Here is a 22682-nt window from a genome sequence, read left to right as displayed (position 1 = left end):
AGTAGATCAACCAACTCAAAAAGGGTGCCGAATAAAGCCCGCAGGTCCGTCTAGCTCTCAAATACCTTTAGATCAGATTGAACGATTATAATAAAACCTTCGTCAATGCCGACGCAACACATTTCAGAGTTTCAAGCTTTTTGGACTCCCACGGCGTCTAAACAATGGATCGCGTACCATCCTCATGTATAATCCTGATTTCCTTAATTCTGCAACAAAACCAGGCTCGCTGTTCACGAATTGCATCCTTACCTCATTGCCACGAAAATTGCCTCAAGCAGATTCCAAGGTTATATCGCTGCCGAGAACTACTTACGCACTTTCCCACGATGCAGACGTTCCTCTAGGCCGGAGCCTATTTCCCACATAATTATGTTGTGACGAAGCCTAGAGTTAAACGCTTGACGACGTTTTAAACTTGCTTAAGAAAGCTATTTTTAACCGCGGTCAAGCGAGCGTTACGTTGAGTCATACTAGGCTGCCAACCACAGCAAAGTACTGAAAGCACATGTTCGAAATATCGTTACACATATTGTAATATACGGAACTACAATGCGCACTGCAATGACCTGCCACACGCGTTTTTGCCACAGCCACCTATAGTCCACATATTTGCCCCCAACCTCTGCACAAGGCCCTATGTTCATCACGGGTCTTATTGTTCATATACGTAACGTCCCGATTTTACAATGTCCCTAGAGGTTCTTACCGTCTTGCATGCAAAACTATATACCGCTTTTTATATAATTATATAATCGCTTCTGCCACTTCAATAAAACAAATGTTAGCTACATATCTCCTACGGGGAAGATGAAACTAACGCCACACCAAATACAACGATCTGATAGAAAATCTATTCTAGCCAAAGGTAAAGAATATATATATAGAAAATTAATTTTGATTATAATAACTGAGTATCATATGAATTGAAGTACCACGCAAAAGTGTAAAGATAATCAACTGAAACTTATATAGCTATAATGTTAATACACGGCGAGCAAACGATGAGTTACCATGAAGTGAGATTGAAGTGAGAAATACGATGTGTCTTCCCAGTCTACATATATATATAGTCTGTAATGAACCGATCCTTTTATCGATCCTTTTATGATCCAAGTATCGGTTAGCTGTCAATCATATGATTGCATAATCGTTGAGAAGTTGTACTAATTTCACACTGAGTTTATAATTTAACGAAATTTCGGGAACCCACGGTTCTCTTCCATATTTTGTTAAAATAGTTCAGTAACATAAATAAGCTCATATATGACAGACTTCATAGTAATATATATGGCTTTTACTACGCTGAATTTCGTACATATGTTCCTATTATTATAATAAAGATACATGGCGGTTAGTATTTGCACAAAATTAGCAGTGAATGTCGTTGTGTAGTTGGGTGTAGAACGTCTCTAAAGTAAAACTCAACTGATTTCCTGTCTGAGATAGTAAGTGAGTGAATGCATTTTCGGATCTAGAACCAATTAAATTAGCGGTAAATGAAGACATGTAGAGGTACAATGTTTATTGTTTACTTCCAATGGTTTCTGCAAACTGCAAAGTTTACAAATGCAGACGATATCGGTCAAAATGCAATCTTAACATTTTTCCTGGAATGATGTCACTCTGACTTAGCCAAGTAAAATTGCACCCAGCTGCTCGTTCAGTGGCTGATCACGGAGCTTTCACAACGTCCAGTCAGATCGATCTGCTTAACACGCTTCGTGCGACATCTAAAAGGCCGCTACGAAAGCGTGATAATGAACGAGATGCTAAAAGTATGTATGCTACGTTCGAATGGCACTTCGCTTGGGTTGCTACGTCCGTTATCCATTGCAACGCAGATTAAAATACGCGATTTGCCTTGTACGTATTCACGAGGCATAGCTTGAGTCAGTCTTAGTCAGACTGAATGTAAACAAACAGTAGCCTTTGGTCTTTAAGTTGTTTTGAAGATGACGGTGTATTACGTCCCTTAAGAATACAGATACAAAGCTCTTAAAAAGTCGTACAATGAGAACCTTTCATTTGCCCAAGCAACAACTGCTCACCTATAAAATATACCAACAAGACAGCTTCAATACTAGCGTTTATCAAAGATTCGAGGAATATTATATATATATATATATAATTTGACTAATGCACGGTCGTAAAAAATATATCCACATGAATCAGCTCGTTAAGTTATCATCAATGTCATTATCTCCAAATTGAGAGGACTCATAACAAAGTACCTCGGGCTTTCATGATTTATATGTTGTGGAGATGAATATAGCAAATAGACATAGTAAACGTTAATCAAAAACCAAAAACGAACTATTTTGGCGAATTACTGTTAACTGTAAAAGTCACTAACAATAAGTGATTATAGATATGGCGACGCGGCGATATGGAGCAAGATAACAAAATATCGGCAGTCGGCTGAATAGTTGCTAGCAATTTAATTGGTCGCTCTTTCCTTGAATAACGTCACTAATCTGGCACGGTCTAATAGTCATCCTCCATGGCTCTCCCTGCTGTTGACAACTTGAATGCCATCGCCAGCTCGCGATCTCGACGTCAGCGAGGCTCAGGCGAGGCTGATCGGATTTCCCCCAAAATGGCTCCACAACCGTTCATAGCTTGTTTTATATACGGAGCAGTCGTCTGTCTGTCTGTCTATCAACAGACCCTCGTTAGCAAGAGAATTCAAACTCTCGTTTTAGCGAGGCTTTTTAAAATTGTCGCTCTGCTCAACATGTAGTGCTATCACAGCGCAACATCATCACATCTTCATCAGTCCGATAAATGCGCGTCTGTCCGGCACGCTGGCGCCAGATTTTTCTACTGTCTGCTGCGTTCTCTACCAGTCCACTTCGTGTCTTCAACCACTTCCTAATTGATCCTGCCTTCCTTGACGAACCTGAATGTGTATCAAGCTCAAACGTACCGGCGGGTCCTAAAATCACAATCTTCATCGGCTGTGCCGGCATTCTGTCGTAAATTAGAGATCGAAATAGCTACGAACTCAGGCAACCATTCCAGATAATACCAATGTTTTTTTTTATTTTAGTGACAAGAAGCACTTTGTCTTTCCAAGTTTTCTAGGTCGACTGCTTAAGTCTTAATGCAACCATTAGAACGTTGTCGTTATCGTGCTACTGCAAATTTTCCTACTCTCTTGTGTACTCGATTTTTGTTTGGTAGATCCAAAATCTCTATACACAGAGTTTTACGTTGGGTATTGCCGGTGGGCCTTCCATCCGATCCAAAGTCTAACGTCGTCTAACACGGCGCCTACCGGCTTCGTATGAATCGTCAAGCCTATCAACAAAAAATAACCTGCTCTTCACCAGCTTTTGCTGTGACTGCTTCGCATTCGGGAGTTACGGAATCTACGCAGGCAAAACTCCTAGTCAACGGGCTGAGACCCTAGAGGTTGTGTGCGCATCCGTTGTCCTTTTGTTTCTAAGTCATCCCCTCCATTTGTCACTCTGTTAGTCTCCCCCTCTCCTCTCCTCTCTCTCTCTCTCTCTCTCTCTCTCTCTCTCTCTCTCTCTCTTTTGTTTCATCAAAGACTGGCCTATCTACTCACAAATCTAGCAGTCTAAACTCAACGGGCGCCACAAACGAGGTTGGCGCCGGTCGGAAGGTGAGTCGGGACTCGTAGATCTTCCTTCGTCTAGCAGCTCTGAGATCAGTAACTCGAATATACGAATCGCAAAAGGGGGCTGATGGCCCCCCCTGGCGTTAGTTCAGCTAGCAATAATGAGGGGCAGCCCACTACCGGCTATTTGCTGCTCTTCTTCTTTGTCTGCTCAAAATGATATGGAAGGAAAGTGGGTTTGTTTAAGCTGCACCTCTTATCGTTAGGCGACAGGGTACAGTTTCCGTCCGCATTATCGCAGTCCTCGTCGTTGATTTATTGCTGTTTGCCCAAAAGGGCAAACGAGATCTATAAAATCTAGCATTCTTAGGGAAGCTACGGTGTTAAGTATAGTCTTTGAAATGTTATCTAATGTTACTATTTACGTGGTGGTACGAACGGGAAATGCTGACAAGTCGAAGAGATCCAGTAATTAAGAAGCAAATTTCGTCAGAGTAAACTTGAATCATCGGAAAAGTCTATGTTTGGCGTCATCTAGACTGCAGAGCTAGATATCATAATAATTGTTTTTTTATTATGTGTTGAAATTAAAGTGACTTGATTAAATCTAACGACGCCAACGGTGCAGTCGCCACCTGATATCTCGTTCTCCGAGGTCTATCTCGACCGTTGTCGATTGGTCGATCAACTTCGCGACCTTGTCTCCTTGTCACCTAGGGTATTTGTGCTGGAAGTTTATACGAGTGCTTTGTTTATGCACCTGGAGAGGTAAACCAAACAAATAAACTAATGCTTGAGGCGACTTGATGAAATTATAGAAAAAAAATGTTTCTTAAAAATATGATGTATGTAAATAGTAAATATGTCATTAAAATTATATGGTGATAATTACTGACCTACTAAATGGTATGTACTGCAAGTCCGATTTGCTGGATGCTACGTGGGAGATCTTCTTCTACGAGTGTGCCTTTTCATGGACAATAGTATAAGTAGTTGCTGCAGAAGCTGAATTTAGGAAAAAACATTATTTAAACGTGCGAAACGTAGGAAGCGGCGCTCATTGAACTTCCTAAGTACTCAAAAATCAAGCTACGCAAGAATGGCGTTTTCCATTTGTCAGCAAAAACGAACTCTATAATATGAATTGTGCAGACGCCCGTAACCATCGGCTTGAACCCAAATTTTCCACTAGTTCGTTGTTGTTTTTGAGACCACGGTAAAATCGCTTAAAACTGTATTGCATTCCCAAAATAATAACTGTCGGGTAGTAAAAGTAAAAGCAGTATGTGTCAGGTTTAGCATATTTTTATTATTATTATTATTTTTATTATTATCATTATTTTTATTAGCACATTATTGGATAAACAAATAGTCCATTAGGGTTCCTTACTAAGAGCGTATTCCTATGAGGTTTCAAGAACATGCTTTTTTAAAGAAACAGCAGAATACTACTTAAGCCGTTATCAAATAACAATAATATTAAAATTAATCCCAGGCAATGTGGTGTAGACAACAGACGTCAACATTAAACACATTGAAAATAACAAATTTCTATTGTGCTCGCGTAGGGACGTCAAAGAGAACAGAGACGGGGAGCTACTCCCAACGACGAACGTTGCAAGTCACATTGTACCCTCTGACCAACTTTGAAACATTTGGGATTATCTGACTATTCTGTCGAGTTTCACTTGTTCTGATAGCTTATCAGAGTGCGAGTCACCTGATCGCACATTTACCGCCCGGGTGCATTGGTACAAGTTCGTACCATCTATATTCAGCAAGTCGAACGTACTGGGACAACGCTGGCCGTAGCGTGCAAAATTGAGAGCTTTGAAACTGCTAGATTCTTCGCGTATATCCCAATCTGATACCATAAAGATGCACCAATCAGACGCATGCTAAAAATATGCTATACTTGCATCGATCGATAGATTTAAAACGAAACTCTATTAGATCTTAGATAGTGCTCGAACAAAGCGCAATACCTTCTTAGCAGCACAAAAAGATCTCCGCCCCATAGCTCTGAACCAGAAAAATTGAGACCCTCTTCCTAGCGTTACTTTCAAACTGAAAACCCATTCAAATGGCGGATTAGGAACGTGTAGCACTACTAAATCCTAGATAGAACGATGGAGTTCGAATCAAACATCTCAGTATGTTCGGTGTCCATTCAGCATACACAACAAGCCGTCCGTAACCATTGTCACGAATATGGCATACGTTTAACCATAGATGTAATTACTGGTGCGTGCAAGCATCGACCCGTGCACCATTCAGACGCTACAACAAACCTTGTCCTCGATTTGTCTAGGCCTCGTTCTCACGTTTGTTCAGCCACAAACCTTCGTTTTGCAAACCAAAAGCGTTAGTTCATAGCAACGTATGCGAGATAGAATCTGAGATGTTATTTTTCAAAAACAATTGATAGTTTAGTACCCGCCTAGATCTGACTGGTCATTAAATCAATATTGCAATCTACAGTTGGTTCGCTACAGGAAATATAGAAGCAATATAAAATATTGAAAGTAATTCGCTAGTTTAATGCTTGTTAACTGCAAAGAAAAGGGAATATTAAAGCCATTTACTACTGCTTCTATCCTTTCGGGTTTTGGCATAGGACGCATATAACAATTTTTGCCATAAATAAACCTCAAGTTAAAATAAACAGCTAAATAATAGTGTGTAGGTACGGAACTAATCGTTTTCGATTTTATTTAACAGTTTTATTTACCTGGGCACTCCACAGCTGGAATCGTGCACGGATTATATGCTTACTACCTATAGACAGACACTTAATTTGTTACAATGTTAAAGCAAATGAAGACGCTTAACGTTATCAAAGAAAACATCTTTGCAATAGAAAGAAAGTGCCAATGAGAGGAACACACAGAGTTGCACGGCTGAAAGAGGGAGCTTGCGCGCACGCTAAGGTTTCCGTAGTAGCATCTAAATAGACTCCAGAACGGGAATCTATGAAGTATTTTGGACAGTAAATTAGCCAAATTTTTCTTGAAATCACTTGTACGAGGTTATTCGCTTGGCACTAAAAAAACGTGCACGAAGAAAATCATATTAAAGATATAGAGTCTCACGTGATAGTGTGACGTTCCGATCGTGAGCCCGTTCTCGATCTACAGCGTGGTACGTTTGAACTGAAAAAAGTCTGGCGGGCTGTTTGCCATACCGACCATGCCCCTATCCGCTACTCTCGCACCTAGAAGAAAGCCAGTTATCGTTAGCGCAAAATAGCAAATGTATTATGGCGAGAAACAGTGAGCTGTCTTCGTAATTAAAGTCAAGATCAGCAGTTATCCGACCGTTCGGCGCTGCACAAATCTTCACTAAGGATAGCAATTAACCGTCTTCATTTTTACTATTATTACTACTAGTTCACACAAAGCTTTTGAAAGATCGGAGGAAGATTCGTATGCAGCAAACCGGAAGATTCTCAACAGAGTTGAGATTTAAACGCCTCGAAAGTTCAACAAAATGGCTCAAACAGCAATTTTGATACACTTGATTTGTCCCTACAGAAATTAATGGCTGTTTTAAAAAGAAAAATATCTCTTGACTATTGGGCCGTTCAGATAAATATTTGGCTAATTATATTGCGTTCTTTTGTATTTTCGGACTTTTTGGCCACTTTGGGTCTTTACATTCCTGGGAAAAACAAATTTGGCTGGGTGCGCCACCAAGTCCAAATCTGATTTGCTGGAATTCTTTGTTTGTGACGTATTTCAGTGATATATTAAGAAGGGTATATCTATTAATATTAATTAACTCACGACTTTTAATAAAAAGCTATTTGTGGATTAAACAAAAAATATTTCAAAAGTAACTAACTAGTGGTGCTTGCCTTTGTGTAATATTAGGTTGCCAAAAGATCATCGACCGTTTTTAACTAGATTAGTCTTTTTGTATGTACCGCACAGTAGCGAGATTTCCCTGAGTTTCATATCTCTTGACGCAAGATTATCATTAAAAATTGTTTATGGATTAAAAGAATAATTTTTTTATAATAACTAGTTGGTCGTTGGTTAAAGTCCGTTAAAGCTGCAATCGCGGTGGATAGTGGTGGGGTTAAATAAACATGACCGTCATCCATGACATTTCTAGCACATTCGAAAAAATTCGTTGAAATATCTATTTTTATTTAGATAGAGCCTTAAGACAAAGCCCAAGAAAAATTCTCAGTTTAAACGCGACACCTTGGATGTTGCATTTTGCAGCGCAGCTGTTTTCCGATTTGAATTCGAGAGGAAGAGAGTTTTGTTTGCCGGGTATCCAAGTAATACTCTGCTCTGGTCAGGTTCAGCGCTTTTCCGGTACCTCTCGTTCAGGAAAAACAGAAGTTATTCTCAGTGATGGGCAGAGAAAGGTACTAACGGTTTTTATTTTGCTTGTTATCGCTCATATTGAATTATTAATAGTTATTGGCTAATGGCGCAATGTAGCCCTAAGTAATGATGCTCAAGTAGTGTTGCTCATCTAGGTTAGCTTACTTTAGGAGCGATAAAGTTGAACGTTTCGCAGTGATTGTGCCTACTGAATTCTATTTCTTGTTTATTTAGCACTTGCTATGTTTTTTATTTGATATTCAATTCATTAATTGAATGTATTTAGTATTTTTTTTCTTTAGTTATAGCCTCAATTTATCTATTACACACTTCGGTCTTCTAGAAACTTGTGAAGTTCAGTTTACCTTACGAGGAATGAGTGCAAAAGGGAACGCATCTTTTAAACTCGAAAATCATTCCGCAACGATCCAGTTTTTGTTTCTCTAAGGGCAAAATGAGGCAAAAATTCATCGAAGATTTGTGCCCTTTGGCGAGAGAACGAATATTAGAGTATTAACGACCAGTAATGAGATGACCAGATATAAATACCCGAAAAACAAGACCGCATCGCCGCAATTGGGAAATCTCTCCAAGAAGCAAAGTTTGGAATCCGAAAGCTTTGTCATTTTATATGTCGGATATTATAGAATTATAATGAATATACTGAAAGCAAGATAACTATGTAAGAAACACGTTCTTCGTGGATTAATTCCGCGTCAGTTGAAAATTCCAACCGCGGTTGGAGCAATTCTTTCGTTTGCTCCCTCTCCGACTGGCGATAGGGACTGAACCACGTTTGTTTATGGGGATCGCATGCTTCAAATGATGCTTTTGTTGGTTAAAGTTCCGCAAAATTGCGCTTGGAATACACCACAAACATTTTCAGCTGGCCTGGGCTCAATCTAAGACCACTCATTCTTTATTTACCTGCCGCACTTTCAGAACTTATAACCTAAGTTCTGAAAGTTCTGAAGTTATAACCTAACTTCGCACCTGACGCACATTAAATGGGAAATTCCAGTTTTAGCCGACAGCCCGCATTATAGCCAAAAGGGCCGCAGGGCCACTAAGCGCTGATTTTAAGCCTAAAGGATGTTTTTTCTTCAAAGCTCATTTCTTTTGCAGTAAATTCAACTGTGTTCACTGTTTTTTGCATTTTTCACTAAGTTACTTTCGTTTGCTAGAAGGCGCACAGTGCAAAACTTATGAAATTTCGAAATTTGCGGATGTATAGTGCATATGTTATATTTATGCAAAATAATTAGTAGCAATTATAAGTGCGCAAAAAAATAACACTAATCAGAAGGAGAAGCCGTGATGAAACCGATCTCTTGATCCTTGCTACAGCATTCATTGATTTCATCTATAAATATCAGAGTGTAAAAAACTACTTAATTACTAATTAATACACATTTAAGAGGCTTGCGCTGGCCTTCGCCTCATTCGAAGTAATGTTAGGTCCTCACGAAAGCTTCCTGAATAACCTTGTCTGCTTATCTGAGGGACAGGTTGTGGTCAAAATTCAAAGGCAAGCATAGACACAGCTCGCTTTGTGCTGGAAGCCAGGCATCTAACGGAATGCCTAACGGCGATACTGGACGTAAAACTCGAAACATGGAGACCCTAATATATAAATAATGCATGTGTCTCGTTCTCAAAAACAGTGCCTGACTGTAAATATACATGATACTACATAAACATATATAAGGCAGGTAAGTACACATAATCTCTGGTCTGGAGTGTCCTTTTCGAGGTTTTATTATATCAGCACCTGGCGCGCTGTCGTCTGCTTGTGGGTTGCTTTTTACCACTGTTATTGTTTGTTTCGCAAAGAAGACGGCTCCTTATAGATGATGATTTAAACTACACGCCCGAGTTAACTCTAATAGCTTACTTGCCGCCAAAGTGAAATTCGAAGGCGATGTTCTCAGGTCAACGAAGGTATTGAAAACGGTTTTTTTTTGATAACTAATGTACTATCAGAATTCACAACACATTTATACAAATAATTACCTGGTCTATGGTTCGAATTTTTGAGGCGCCTGTGGCTGCAAAATTAAAGAAACATTAGGCCCCGGTATTCATTAAGGGAAAAATATTATTTTAGGCGAGATTTCGAAGTATCAATAAGGAATTAATTCTGGTTATGGAGTTCTGACACGATTTAATAGGCTAGCTAAATAATAACTAATAGTTTTGCTGATAAACTATGTGGAAATTTACGTAAACTAGCTATACACTGTACGACCTTTCCAATAAATATTTTACTTAGTTTCGAATGACTTACTTGGGATGAAACCTGATAAGTTAAAAATCTGTCCATATTCTCATAGAATTTTGCAATGCAAGAAACTCGTCACGAATCGTTTTTCTGCTCAGCCTTGTGAAACTATTGTCGGTAAAATTCAAATGTTTTCACAGTCAAATATAACATACAGCGATAGGTTTGAAAAAAGATGTAAGTAGCCCTCACCCATATCGTTGTGTTTATAGTTCATTTTTTAACCCAAACGTCAAACAGGTAGAATTCCTGCCAAATTGAAACAAACAGGATGGTTATTTTCATATAACATTTTTTTTTTTCTAGTTCTGCAGTTCAATCGTGAGATTTAGCAGAGTCCGTCAAAAACATTGTATTATTGCTTAGGTAGGTTAAGTAGCCAGCAATAGTGATTAGGTAACTGAATATACCAAAGTAAGTTAAATAGCAAACAGTTCTCAGCAAATTCTGTCTATTCGAAAAACGTGTGAACTCCTAGCAGTAATGTTGTCGGTTAGTAAATGTTCATATACGAACGCTTTAAAGATCCGCTTATTAAAGAACGCTTAGGTTATGTTTAAAGCAGATTTCTAATAACGTCGATGGGCAGTATGTCTCAGCGATAGTGTCTCACAGACATTGCACAAGTAGCGTACGTAATTAAGTACACTATTCAGTTCATCTCTAACTTCACCCCATGGGTTTGCTATCATAGTGCAACTGACGTACTTTCTAATTGATTTGTTAAATAATTTGGGCTGTAATTGTGGTCCAGCAGCAATAAAATTTCATTTGACGATAGAGATTTGGCTGAAAAAACTTGACATTAAAACTGGTATGTACTGACTGTAATATATATTTCAAATATCACAAATCATCAAATTACGCGTATCACAAATTACGCGTACGACTTCAGAAATTATACTTCCAGGGCGTAGAAGCACGAGACCGAAAGAGTTAATCCTGAGTTAAATATCAATGCTTTCTTTCAAAACTTGAACTTCCGGTAAACTTAGTAGTGGGTTATTTGAGAACAAATTTAGCAATTAGCCTGTTGAATTGCTTGGTAAAGAAAGCTTTAATCGCACAACAACTTAAATAGGTAGGCTTATTTTGCACGTAATATCCTGATGTGACAATTCTTATTTGTTTTCTAGATGGCGAACCAAGGGAATGTAGCAGAAGCAGCTGCTAATAAACCTCTTCAGTGTCTGTACTGTGACGTAAAGTTTACATCCCTCATAGACGTTTTGAGGCATAATAGTAGTGCTCAGCACAATGCAAGGATGCAAGAAGTTAACGGGGTAAGCTTTTTTTTATTGCAAACACACTGATATCTATGGCTAGTATTTAGAATGAGGCACTTGATTGTATACATAGGTCTAAATTGACTCAATAGGTAGTTACGACTGGTTTTGGGGGAAGTTGTTCGGTGCGACATAGTATTGTTGCTTAGGATGTGACTGGCCTATTCGTATCAACTATTAGTAATGTTCCCGACGTCACACTCAAGGACAGTTTATGTTGTATTCCACTTGATTGGCACGTCGCGTACATGTATATTCTATACATGACAATTATGATGCTTTCTCCTTAAATTTCTTTTTATTATCTATTGATTTTTGGCTAGACTATTTTAATGTAAATGGAACGGTGCAATTCTCATATGATCAAGTCCTAAATAATTGACTAAATCTGCGAATATACGTATGACGTGGATTCAGGGCCGTTGTCAAAATGTGTGAAATTGTGCTTTACCGCGTGGTTGTATTAGTTGTAGCTGGATTTAGAATAACCAAGCCATTTCGAATATGCGTGGATAGCAATCAAAAATATTTTGTCTTTTAAGGAACCACTGAAATCAAGACACTTTTATTGGGCCGTATGACCGCTCGCCAGTTTGAATAGATATCTTTCTTAGATTTCTAGATTAGTTGGTCCAATGAAAACTATCGGGCAATGTTCCCAATATCGTTATGGATTTGATGACCAGTATCTTAAGAACCTTATGACCAACTTTGTTCTAGTGCTGCCCAAGTGCTTAGCGTATTATCCTTTCAATAAATTTAGTTGGAAAGCCTTTGGCATTATAATTCCATTTTTCTATAAAAGATATACTTTCTATGTAGACGGCGTATCACGATGGTTATGGAGGCAGAATGGCGGATCGTTTGTTGGTAAAGTGTTTGGTCGCTTAAGCAACGTTTTATTTATTTTTAGACAGTTGATCGCCTTCTGTAGTTATATGATTGGTGATTTCATAGCGTCTCTCATTATCACAGGTAAACAAAAGCTAACTTTTACAAATGAACCATTAAAATCTTCTACAGAAATAGCTTTTACGACTCAATCAACAGCTTGTTACCTATGAATCTGTTGATTAGTAGTAAGTCGCGACAGGGCATAGGCATTGCCGAACATATCAGTTCTTTTTATATTGTATCTACAGTCGATATCCTAGTAGAAGAATCGCCCACCTTTGTAACCTCATGCTATTCTTTTATACTATAAGTGGCAGTGTTTTATAGTCGTTAAGTAAAATAAATTGATCTGTAAATGTATTTTCGGAATCAAACAAACATTAGTCCTAGATCTGGATTCGCGCGTAGTTTTGAAAACCGAGTATGCAGAGCAATTGTTTCTATTTAATTTTAACGACATAACGCCACGATGCCGATAATAATTCTCCATCTATGTGTTGTAGGTCATGTTCAACGATATTTGTCAAAATAAGTGGGTATTTGCGTGCTCGCCTTTGAAGTTATGAGGTTTTCCTTATAACCATAGAAGACTAAACTTTCCAAGCTAGCCGTGTGCCTTGTATTTTCTGTAATAAATTTGCATTCAGGGGTTTATGTAATTTCACTACAATTGTGCAAAGGTTTGACTTATCGGTTGAATACGAATATGAACTCTTCGCAGTATGTGTGTAGGTTAATGAACCACTTGCTGCTGAAGATCTGAGTAAATAATACGTTACCTATATACATTTATACTTTATACTCTCGTTTCAGTGCGGAACACCGGCGACTCCCATAGAGCAAAAAAAGGGTACCATATCGGAAGCAGATCGTATGTGCATAAGTTTGGCTGAAAGTGAATTTAAGTGTAACTTCTTCACGTGTCCCGTAGATAAAAAGTTTCATGAGTTCCTCGTTTCACAGAACATCTTCCAACCATCTCAGCCTAAAAATGTACCTGCTTCTTCTGAGAAGGACTAATTTTAATTGTCTATCGCCTCGAGAAGACCACATCCATGGTAGCAAGCAATCATAATTAATAGTTAATAATAACTCGTGTAGTTACAGAATGGTCGCAGCTCACCGATGGCAGGTTAATATGGCTTTAGAAAATTCGTCTATAGTGAAGACAAACTGTGAACCGCAGTGGAGAATAATTATGTATGATATATGTCTATGATTGGCACCCATCGCGAGCTGTGCACTTGTGTAAGCGTGCGATGTCAGAAACATAGTTTATTGCCGTGATTTTTAAGGTTTCTTGGTGTACAATGATTTAAATCTTACACAACATTGGTAAAATGTAACTTACCTACCGAAACCTAACATGAAAGCTTCGCTCCAAGTTTACTGACTCGATTTGTTTGTTATAATCAGCGTTTTAGATACACAAATGGTAATAATGACGGTGTGATAACGATAGGTGTCAAGTAAGCCATGTATTTATTTATGGTCAAGCCAAGAACTTTTATGTGTGTAATGATGTCTGGGAGATGCATATTCACGAGTGGGATAAATATCTCAACAAATATTTGCCTAACAATACTGCCAAAGAACTGTTCTCATAAAGTTTCAACTATTCGCTTTTTAATTAGCTTTGCCAACTCGAGTGCAGGCGTATTATTAAAGTGGTATTGTTTGCGTTACACAATATGTTGAATCAAAGCAAGTGTAAGTCTATATTCACCCCTATTTAGTGGGATGCCTACCAGTTCTGGGTAACCTGCTAATAGGTCTAACTGACCAGCAGAATGTACGGAAGCTACATATAGTTAGAGATTTCGGCTTGGGTTGCCTGTGCTTTCCAGACTAATTTCGTTCCAGTTGCCAGATAATATATGCTATTATTCATGGTCAATGACCCACGACTGTCAATGTGCATGTGCTGACATAATTGTTCTGCCTGCCTGAATAAAATTACGAAAACCTTTATTAGAGGCACGTTATTAATCACAACGATACGCAATATAAATAAGATTGAAATATGAGTTCAACTTGTCGTACACACACACTCCAAGGTTATTAGAGTGACCATGTAGTATGGGTCTACGTGATGACTTCATGCAACGTAATTTGTTTTCACTTCATTATTTATTTGAAGTGTTTCATTATTTATCTTTCGAAATTATGGTAAAAGCAGGTTGGTTATTTTTCTTATTTGTAGTGCAATAAAAGTTCCATGAGCTTTAGTCAAGGACAAAATTAGTAACACAAATTCAGCACTTCTTTTTAAATTTTTTAGAAATTTGATGCGAATGAATTTAGGACCAATGTTTTCTAGATAAAAAAAGGTGTGGCCTATATAGCTTCTAATCCTTACCTCCCCTTACTTACGTTAAGTTCATTCATTCAATTATGTATCCAATGTTACTGATGGTCCTTTAGATTCACGTGGTTAGCATGCATCAACAATATCCTAGCATTGACGGCCAAAATTCATAGTAACTGTATACCGTTACATGTATTAAATCATTGAGTAAGAGCATAGATTAGGCGCACTAGGTAAGAAATGTATCACTTTGGATATTTTATATTTTGGAATTGTTTCGAAGTACATAGAAGGCCCTATTGAGATTGACAGTGTACGGGATTTTTACGGCATCACGAACAGAAGCTACGCAAGAAAATGATGTTCAACATTAAGCTGCATTAACTAAATAATGTGTCATCTAATTAAAAAAAATGCATGTATTGATATAGTTGTACAAATCCCAAAGCTAATCTAATTGGGAACTGCAGATTTCCAAGAAGCGCTTAATTTACCTGCTCTACGTATTTTTCCAGTGATTAATGTTAATTAATTAAATAGACTTCGGCTATTTCAGGACGTAGTTGTAGAATAAGAAAATCACCAATGTGTGCGTTCACCTGCCTCATCAGGTCAACCTCTATTTTGAGTTTTACGCCCGGTATCGCTGTTAAGCATTCCATTATATGGCCGGCTCCCAGCACAAAACGAAGCCTGTCTATGTCCAGTTTGAGCCTAGACCACGACGTGTCTTTAAAACAGCAGGCAAATACGTTACTACGTTATCACGGAGCTGATCAGGCCAGCCTGTTACATATTGACCATCTATAGTCTAAATACCAAATAATGATATTATACTTTCGAAGCGAATTAACTACGTGATAAACGTGTCCATTTGAGGCGAAATATAAAAGCAGTTTGGCATACTTTGGAATACATTTTTGGGGAGGCCTGTAGGATTATGCGTTTATCTGTCATTCATGGCAGTGGAAGAAGGTCAGTGCTTCGCGAAAAATACGACAGAACCATTACGGCAGGTGGAAAATTGCGTTTCTGAATATGGATGAAAGTCAACTATTCTAGTAGTCAATGCGTTCGCGTCGAGCAAACCCGAACAAAAATCATGTTATTTCTGACTGTTAAATGGCTTCCGAAAAATTTAATATGGATTTTCGTAAGCTTATACGAAAAAACCCAAAATATGATTTAAGCTGAAAAAGTGAAAAAAATTATCAAAAAGGACACGAAAAGCTATTTCTGATGGTTATTGAATTAACATGTTATTATGTTCTTGAGATAAAGATCGCTTTTTACTAGAGGGGTTTTGCATAAAAACCACAGCAGGCAGCATTTTTTTCACTACTCATGCCGTTTTGCATGTTTTGGTTTTTTGCCCCTTTGGGGTCACAGTCCGTTTTGCTGTCTTGCCTGCGAGTATCATTATGGTAAATTTTGACAGTCCTAAAGGTATCAATGTATCTTTGCTCACAGGTACCACTGAAAAATTTTTCTCGAATTACCAAAATGCATTTTTGCGAAAGAAAGAATTGGACTCGTTATAAATGCGAATGACAGTTACATAGAATAAGCACGCCCGGCAGGGCTGTTTCTGTCGGTACGGGCGAAAAAATTCATTTAAATATGTGCTTTAAATTTTATATGGCCTAAAAACAAACAACATTGATATAGATATATATATATAACAGCGATAATGCTGATTCATGACTGTGATCATTCGTATATGTGGCATACGTTAAAAATGTTGTTCTTCCGAAACCATGCGTTGTGCTAATGAGGCGTCAAAATTACTTTCAAAAACCACCGTATTTACTCGCTATTCGCAACAACATATGGTACAAAGTGTGGCAAAATACAATCCGTCAATTTAACCCGACATGTGTATACATACACGCATTCTAAGGTGGGTTGTGGTCAAAGGCCCCCAGGATAGTCATGTAATCAAAGTATGGGCATTTAGGAAATCTGTTTTTAGTTCGTCATTCAAGATGAACCTTTTGTGCATTTAAAACCGCAGTAAAAAATTGAACTGATAATTTTGTTCCTTCAAACAAAAGTTCGATGAAATGCGAGAAATATTTTTTATAATTTGGACAGTTAAAAGATGCTGTAGCGCAAATATTGCAATATTTCAAATTTGGGTGTACCTAAGAAATTTTGAAAGTCTCATAGTTTTCGAAATCTGAAATCAAAATGGTCTTACTGTAGTAGCCTATGTTACCCTACTTTGCTCCTATTTGCAATATCCTGCATTCATAGTCAAATATACAGCAGTACGTGAGCTTGCACTAAAACAGTCTGGATTGCGAGATTGTATTTCCATATGTTCTTTCTTATTTTCAATAAACGACGATTTGTACCATATTGAAACTTTAGATCTATTTCAGCTGGTTATCTGCGCGTAAATCTCGAAAGGTAAATTAGAAGGTACTTGAGTAAAGATGCCATTACACATTACAGTTGCAAACTAAAAACCTCTGAAGAACAAATCGCTCTCGTTAAACACGTAGGCACTGCCTGAACACAGCATAATTATTATTTGTCCATCTCTGAAATTACAAAACGGTTGGGTCGTTCGTGTAGTTTTCATGCGTACATCTGAAGATCGTCACGTCACTGTTATTCGACGACGTGACTATAGCAACAATAGCCGGGACCTACAGAATCGAACAAACCCTTTTATACGATCAATCTTTGCAGTCACAGGCATACAAGCACTTGTAGTAAAAAAAGTGACAACTTGTAGTCTATAAGAATGTGATTTTTGTGCATATTCTAACATTAACAATAGATAGGTGAGCTATTTTTTAGAAAAAAAACAATTAATTTCGTAGAAGTCTCACTTTCATGTTTTTTATTTCCATTCTGAAGCATGCTTCATGTATTTTATGAAAGTTGACAATAGCTAAAAACGTTTGACAAGTTTAATTGCAAAGTAAGTTGAATTTCAGTGGTAACCCTCTCGTCTTAGATATATTTTTTGTTGGATCACACCGTTCGACGTCCGCGTTGCTATGTCGGAAAAGTTAGAGCATTCTTGCGCGATTATTGCAAACACGAATTTGAAATAGGTGCGCAAAAAGGATCGGCACAGAGTGTAAGGAACCACAAACAGTGGATATATAATTAATCTAAAAAATTTCCAGTCAGTTGATTCTATAGGTGACGCCAGTTCTATTGTAAAGTAACTTTAAGATTGATTTCAGAACAGTGCAGTATTAAAGTTTTTTTTTTTTTTAATAGTAAAAAATTAAAAAAGTTTGAGAGAGTGAACTGTGGTATAAACTTCACTTTGTCTAACAAAAACGCCTAGTCTAGACTTTAATATTCTAGACACGTAAAAAAACATAAGAATGTCCATTGGAAACATCGATTTTTCCCGCTTTCTCAAAAATCACACAGTTGATTAGATGGAAAAAAAAATAATATGGATGACAAATGTTGGCACTTAGTAGATCGAGGGATCATTTAGCAAACGAGTGGTGGTGATAATGTTTTCAACCCTAAATCAAATCAAGACATTTTATTCGGATTGTTGTCTTAAATGTAATAACATAACCCTTTCGTGCTAACTCGAAAGTTTGTGGGCCCAATATATATTTAATCAATTACATAGGCACATTTTTGAGCAGCAGTTATTTCGTATTTAGAACACTGTACCTGACTGTCTCAAAAATGTTGATTCTGTAAGTGTGTTTGAAAAATATGTTAGCTATCATCTTTTATTTTATAATAAACGCCTTTTTCATTTTACAGTATTTGCAGTATTATTTCTATAGTATTAATTCTTATTGATGCTTGGTCCAAAACAATGTTTTTCAAACTCTAATCATATTAATGTAAGGAAGACATCAAATGAGTAAGTCTACTCGCGATACTCACATCGCATTAAGTTAATTAAATAAATAAATAAAAACCTCATACACAAGATTATATGTACTTTGTTGCAAGTGTCTTAGGTTATTTATTTACAAACGAAATATATTATAGACATTTTAGATAAACAAAGACGTTTGTGGCATTCAATATCTCTATAAGAATAGGTGCCTCCACATAAGAATGTTTAGTTTGTGCAGAACGATGCATTCATCCAACCAATCCTCTTTGGGGAGAGGGAATTATCAGCAACAGCTGCCGTGCCACCTGATTACTGTACTGATGTTGTTGTCGTTGTAGTTGTCAGATAGAAGTAAATATTGGACTACGATGTGACATATTTTATTGACAGCAGCTCAGTTATTAAAACAATTAGAATTGTAACCATATATTTTTTTTATAAAGTTTCTGTTGTAGCTTGTGTGCGGTTAGCGAACATGGATAATTAATTGTGAATGAAATTAATGTTAATTGCTATGATAGCGTGACGCGTCTAACTTGAGCTGAAAGTAAGAGAAGTACATTTGATTAAAAGTCAGTGGACTGTACCTCGTTTTATATTCTGAGGTAAAAAGACAAAGTAAATATGTTGAGGTGTTATGGAAAATCTTGTCGTTACATGTTTCGTATAGTGGTTCTGTACTCGAAATCAACCATGTCGCAGTAGAACTCATTTTTATCTTTTAAGTAGTCTTGTTGTTCTCATTAATAGTAGTCATATTTACTATATTATGTGTCAGTTAAGCATTGAACTATAATTTGAATCTTTTTTTTTAAGAAAACTAGTATATGAATTGTATGAATGAAAAGTATATGTAACTTTTTCGTTAGCAGTTTTTAATAGTTATATTTTATTTTTTTTAATTTCAAGCGCAGAAGATGACTATGGTTTATGTAAGCTTTCGTGAGCTTCTAAAAATATGTAATAAACTGTGTAACATAGCTTATAGACAGAACTAATTTATTAGCCATGAAATAAATTATCGCGTAATGACGGCTTCCTGCATTTCGGAAGTAGGTTGAGTAACGACTCATCAGAATTGTATACCCTTTATGAGAAAAAAAAAAGGAATATATCGTGTCAGGTGACAGTATTAGATTATGCACAGAGCCGATTTAATATATATGCCCACGCTTCCAACTTGAGAAAATAGGGCGATTGTCTACCTTGCTTATATCACGTAAAACCTAGACAATTATTCAAATTAAAAAACTTTTTTCGTAGAGTTCAGTTTTCTGTTTCGTTACTTCAAGTGGGCTAAAAGACGAGGTAATGCAACCGACCGTTTGTGATAACTTGTGTAAACCTGTCAGTTACCAAAGATGCTCAAGAATCAGAATCACCAGAGTCGCTTTGTGCGCATAACGGTGTGCGGGGCGAGGGGAAGTGGTAAAACTTCGCTTATCGAACAGCTAGTCTACGGAATTCCGCCAGTACGAAAGAAAGCACAACCTACCATTGAAGATATCTATGCCTGTTTTGTTGAAACGGAACGTGGGGTTAGGGAAAAGGTCAGTACTCACTTTTCATAGATGAGTGTGTTTAGTGCAAATCCAAGTATTGTGATATATTGCATTTTATGTACAGCAAAAAAAGAAGTGAGTTAAGGGGAAAAGGGCACGAATATAAACTTCGTACAAACGTGTAGACTTTTATGGCTCTCGTCGAAAAAAACCAGAACTGCTTCGTACGGCAGAATATTGCTTTGAATAAAGCCACATTTGAATTTAATTTGAATTATATATTATGGGATGTTACAGATATAAGAAGATCAATGTTGTAACAGAATTCTGCATAAGAATCAGCTAATGCAGATGACTTTGTAAGCTTATTCTCATATTCAGCAGGTGTTCATTCACGATACTCAAGGAATTGATTCTTCGAACTACGACATCCCACGAACACTCATGCCACACACCGACGCCTTCATTTTGGTTCGTTATCAATTTGTAATAATACCAAAGTATTCGAAAGCGATCAAAGTAATGCTAATCGTACAAACACATCCTGTATCAAATAGGCAGACTCTCTTAATAACATGTGATCTTTTGAAACACTAACATGAACTTATCCTGTTTTTGAACTTTAGCTCTGCTGAAGTACCTGACAGCGTGTTTTGTTTGTCAAAATAAAATTTATTATCATTATTCATCGATTATCGAACCTTGCATGACCGTGCAATAAATACTTCAGCACAAAGATGACGGCTTTGTGAATAATGTTCGTTTTTTTTTTTATCTCCATGAATACCTATTTTCACACTAGGTGTACGCGGTCAATGATGTGGAATCCTACAACATCATGGAACAGCTCAAAAAAGATATCGACAAGAACCTTTCGAAAAAGGACGTTCACTTCCTCATCATTGGAACAAAGTTGGATCTCAAACAGCGGCGAGTTGAAGCGGCGGTCGCTGTAAGAGTCATTTGCGCAATGATTTCTATAGTAAACACACTGCGATTGAGCTACGAGATTGACTCAACGTTTGTTGTGGTCACTAGTAGTCTGAGCTAGGTTAAAAATTAGATAGAGCGCAGGGAGGTTTTATAACATAAAATTTCAGCTGTACTGATAACCTTGGCACTATGTAAACTGATGAGCTTACAATATCCTACTAAGGACACTTTAGTTTGGGGTTGGCACTGGATTTAAAGTAGCGCAACGAGCCGCGCATACCAGACACTCTAAACGAAAGGTGTGTTTTATTTCTATGGAATAAATAATGAATCTTCTCTGTAGCAGTAAACACCTATAGAGTAAGCAATCTTCGCTTATATTCCCTTGCCTTTTTTAGTTGAACTGGGCAGCACGTGAAAAGGTCCGTCTTATAGAGGTATCTTCGCTTGACAGGAGGAGTCTCGTCGAGCCACTGCAGTATATCATGAATAAGGTGCACAAAAATTATTCACCGTTTGGTATCATTCAGTTGTAGTGCATATAGATTAGAAGTATAAGAACTGCCCCCTTAGTGATAATAGTTAAATGTTCACGGCAAAATTAATTTGTTCCAATTAAAATACTAGACTATTTTCTAATTATTATATCAGCAGCTAAGAACCTGCTTGCCCCAGGTACTTGCTTCAACGTTCACCACTAATCTGTAATATGTTTTTGTACACCTGTATTGCGAAGTATAGCGGGTTATTAATATCTATGTAGCTGCCTATGAATATATGAAATACCTAAACAATCTCTGATCACAACCAGTAAGTAAATAAAAACGCCTAATTAAGCAGTTAGTCAAAAACTATTTCAATATTTGTAACAATCGAGTGCTTTTTCACCACCATTTTTCGAATAGGAGAGGTGACCAACGATTGTGTATATTTTTGTCTACTTGTAGGTAATCCAAACACAATCAAAGTCAACATTCGGCAGACCAAAACTCGGCGCGCGTTCCAACACAATTGCCAATATTAATGACTAACTATTTTCGCTGAATTTTATCATCATTTTCTGTTTATTGGGCTGTCGTGCGTAAAATGCAGTTTAACGTTTCCTCTGTACGGAAACAACGCAAACTGCAGCTACCGAGTTCTGCGGAAATTTATGATCGCAAGACATGCGGTGCGCAAGTTTTGAATGATCTATGATATAAAATAATACTGGATATAAACTGAGCAACAGCGTTCATAATATTTATTCTGTCCATGCTTCAGATATTCACATTTATTTTATGTAATTGTACGTGTATTCGTGTTGTATAAAAAATTAACTGTTTGTATGTATGCACAACGTGACAAGCAAAGTGACTGCAAAACAAGGAGTGAAAGGTGTTTTTAGGGTTACTAATATCATAGTATATGTGTGATTAGACTGAACCACTTTTAAAGTGGTGAGAGTAGTGAAAATGCTGAAAAACATATTGATAAATCCCCCAAATAAACCTAAGAGTCATTTGAAGCTGTTACTTAACACCAAAAACTGTGGCAATCATCCTCGACGTGAAGCGAAAAAAAAACAGGAGAATTAACTGATACGTAGCACTAACCTGATGACGACACAGTGGTATATTGTGCTATATAGAAGCGCAAACGGTGGTTACACAGATCTTGAAAAATCCGCTGTAATAAAGGTACAATGTGATATTTGTTCTAAGAGCGCGTATCCTTCTTG

The 22682-nt window shown here is 37.4% G+C and overlaps 1 protein-coding gene and 1 long non-coding RNA gene across 9 annotated transcripts; one reads left to right on the top strand and one right to left on the bottom strand.

Annotated features, from left to right (window-relative positions):
* Positions 1–1500: 1500 nt before the first annotated feature.
* On the bottom strand, positions 1501–9632 carry LOC111267962 (uncharacterized). Of its 2 annotated transcripts, none has more exons than XR_002684930.2 (4): positions 7795–9632; positions 6679–6800; positions 4483–4591; positions 1501–4346 (listed from the first exon to the last, which is right to left on the bottom strand). It is a non-coding gene; the product is annotated as an uncharacterized LOC111267962 (long non-coding RNA). The 2 variants fall into 2 exon arrangements; XR_002684929.2 differs by having other exon boundaries at positions 8851–9632.
* Positions 9633–9718: 86 nt separating this feature from the next.
* kappaB-Ras (NFKB inhibitor interacting Ras like 1) lies at positions 9719–22664 on the top strand. 7 transcript variants are annotated; one of them, XM_086971517.1, is made up of 7 exons: positions 9719–9864; positions 11341–11487; positions 13198–17484; positions 19880–20077; positions 20411–20500; positions 20832–20981; positions 21910–22664. In XM_086971517.1, exons 4-7 carry the CDS (start codon positions 19889–19891, stop codon positions 21991–21993), a joined length of 513 nt encoding a protein of 170 aa, XP_086827643.1. In that variant the 5' UTR covers positions 9719–9864; positions 11341–11487; positions 13198–17484; positions 19880–19888; the 3' UTR covers positions 21994–22664. The 7 variants fall into 7 exon arrangements, 6 of the variants coding, with proteins under 6 accessions (XP_086827643.1, XP_022702325.1, XP_022702331.1 ...); XM_022846590.2 differs by lacking the exons at positions 9719–9864; positions 11341–11487 and adding an exon at positions 21361–21456 and having other exon boundaries at positions 17086–17484; XM_022846596.2 differs by lacking the exons at positions 9719–9864; positions 11341–11487 and adding an exon at positions 21361–21456 and having other exon boundaries at positions 17102–17484; positions 20414–20500.
* Positions 22665–22682: the final 18 nt, after the last annotated feature.

This window comes from Varroa jacobsoni, unplaced genomic scaffold (genome assembly GCF_002532875.2).
Source record: "Varroa jacobsoni isolate VJ856 unplaced genomic scaffold, vjacob_1.0 scaffold_1244, whole genome shotgun sequence".
Classification (NCBI taxonomy): domain Eukaryota; kingdom Metazoa; phylum Arthropoda; class Arachnida; order Mesostigmata; family Varroidae; genus Varroa; species Varroa jacobsoni.
This window is presented reverse-complemented; position numbering and strand designations above follow the sequence as displayed.

What these genes read in the sequence shown, in the direction of transcription:
- kappaB-Ras (XM_022846590.2), top strand. Translation starts at nt 19,889, where the DNA reads ATGCTCAAGAATCAGAATCACCAGAGTCGCTTTGTGCGCATAACGGTG. An exon ending in AACGTGGGGTTAGGGAAAAG is followed by an intron (nt 20,078 to 20,410) that starts GTCAGTACTCAC and finishes TCTCATATTCAG; the next exon opens with CAGGTGTTCATTCACGATAC. An exon ending in GAGTTGAAGCGGCGGTCGCT is followed by an intron (nt 20,982 to 21,360) that starts GTAAGAGTCATT and finishes TGCCTTTTTTAG; the next exon opens with TTGAACTGGGCAGCACGTGA.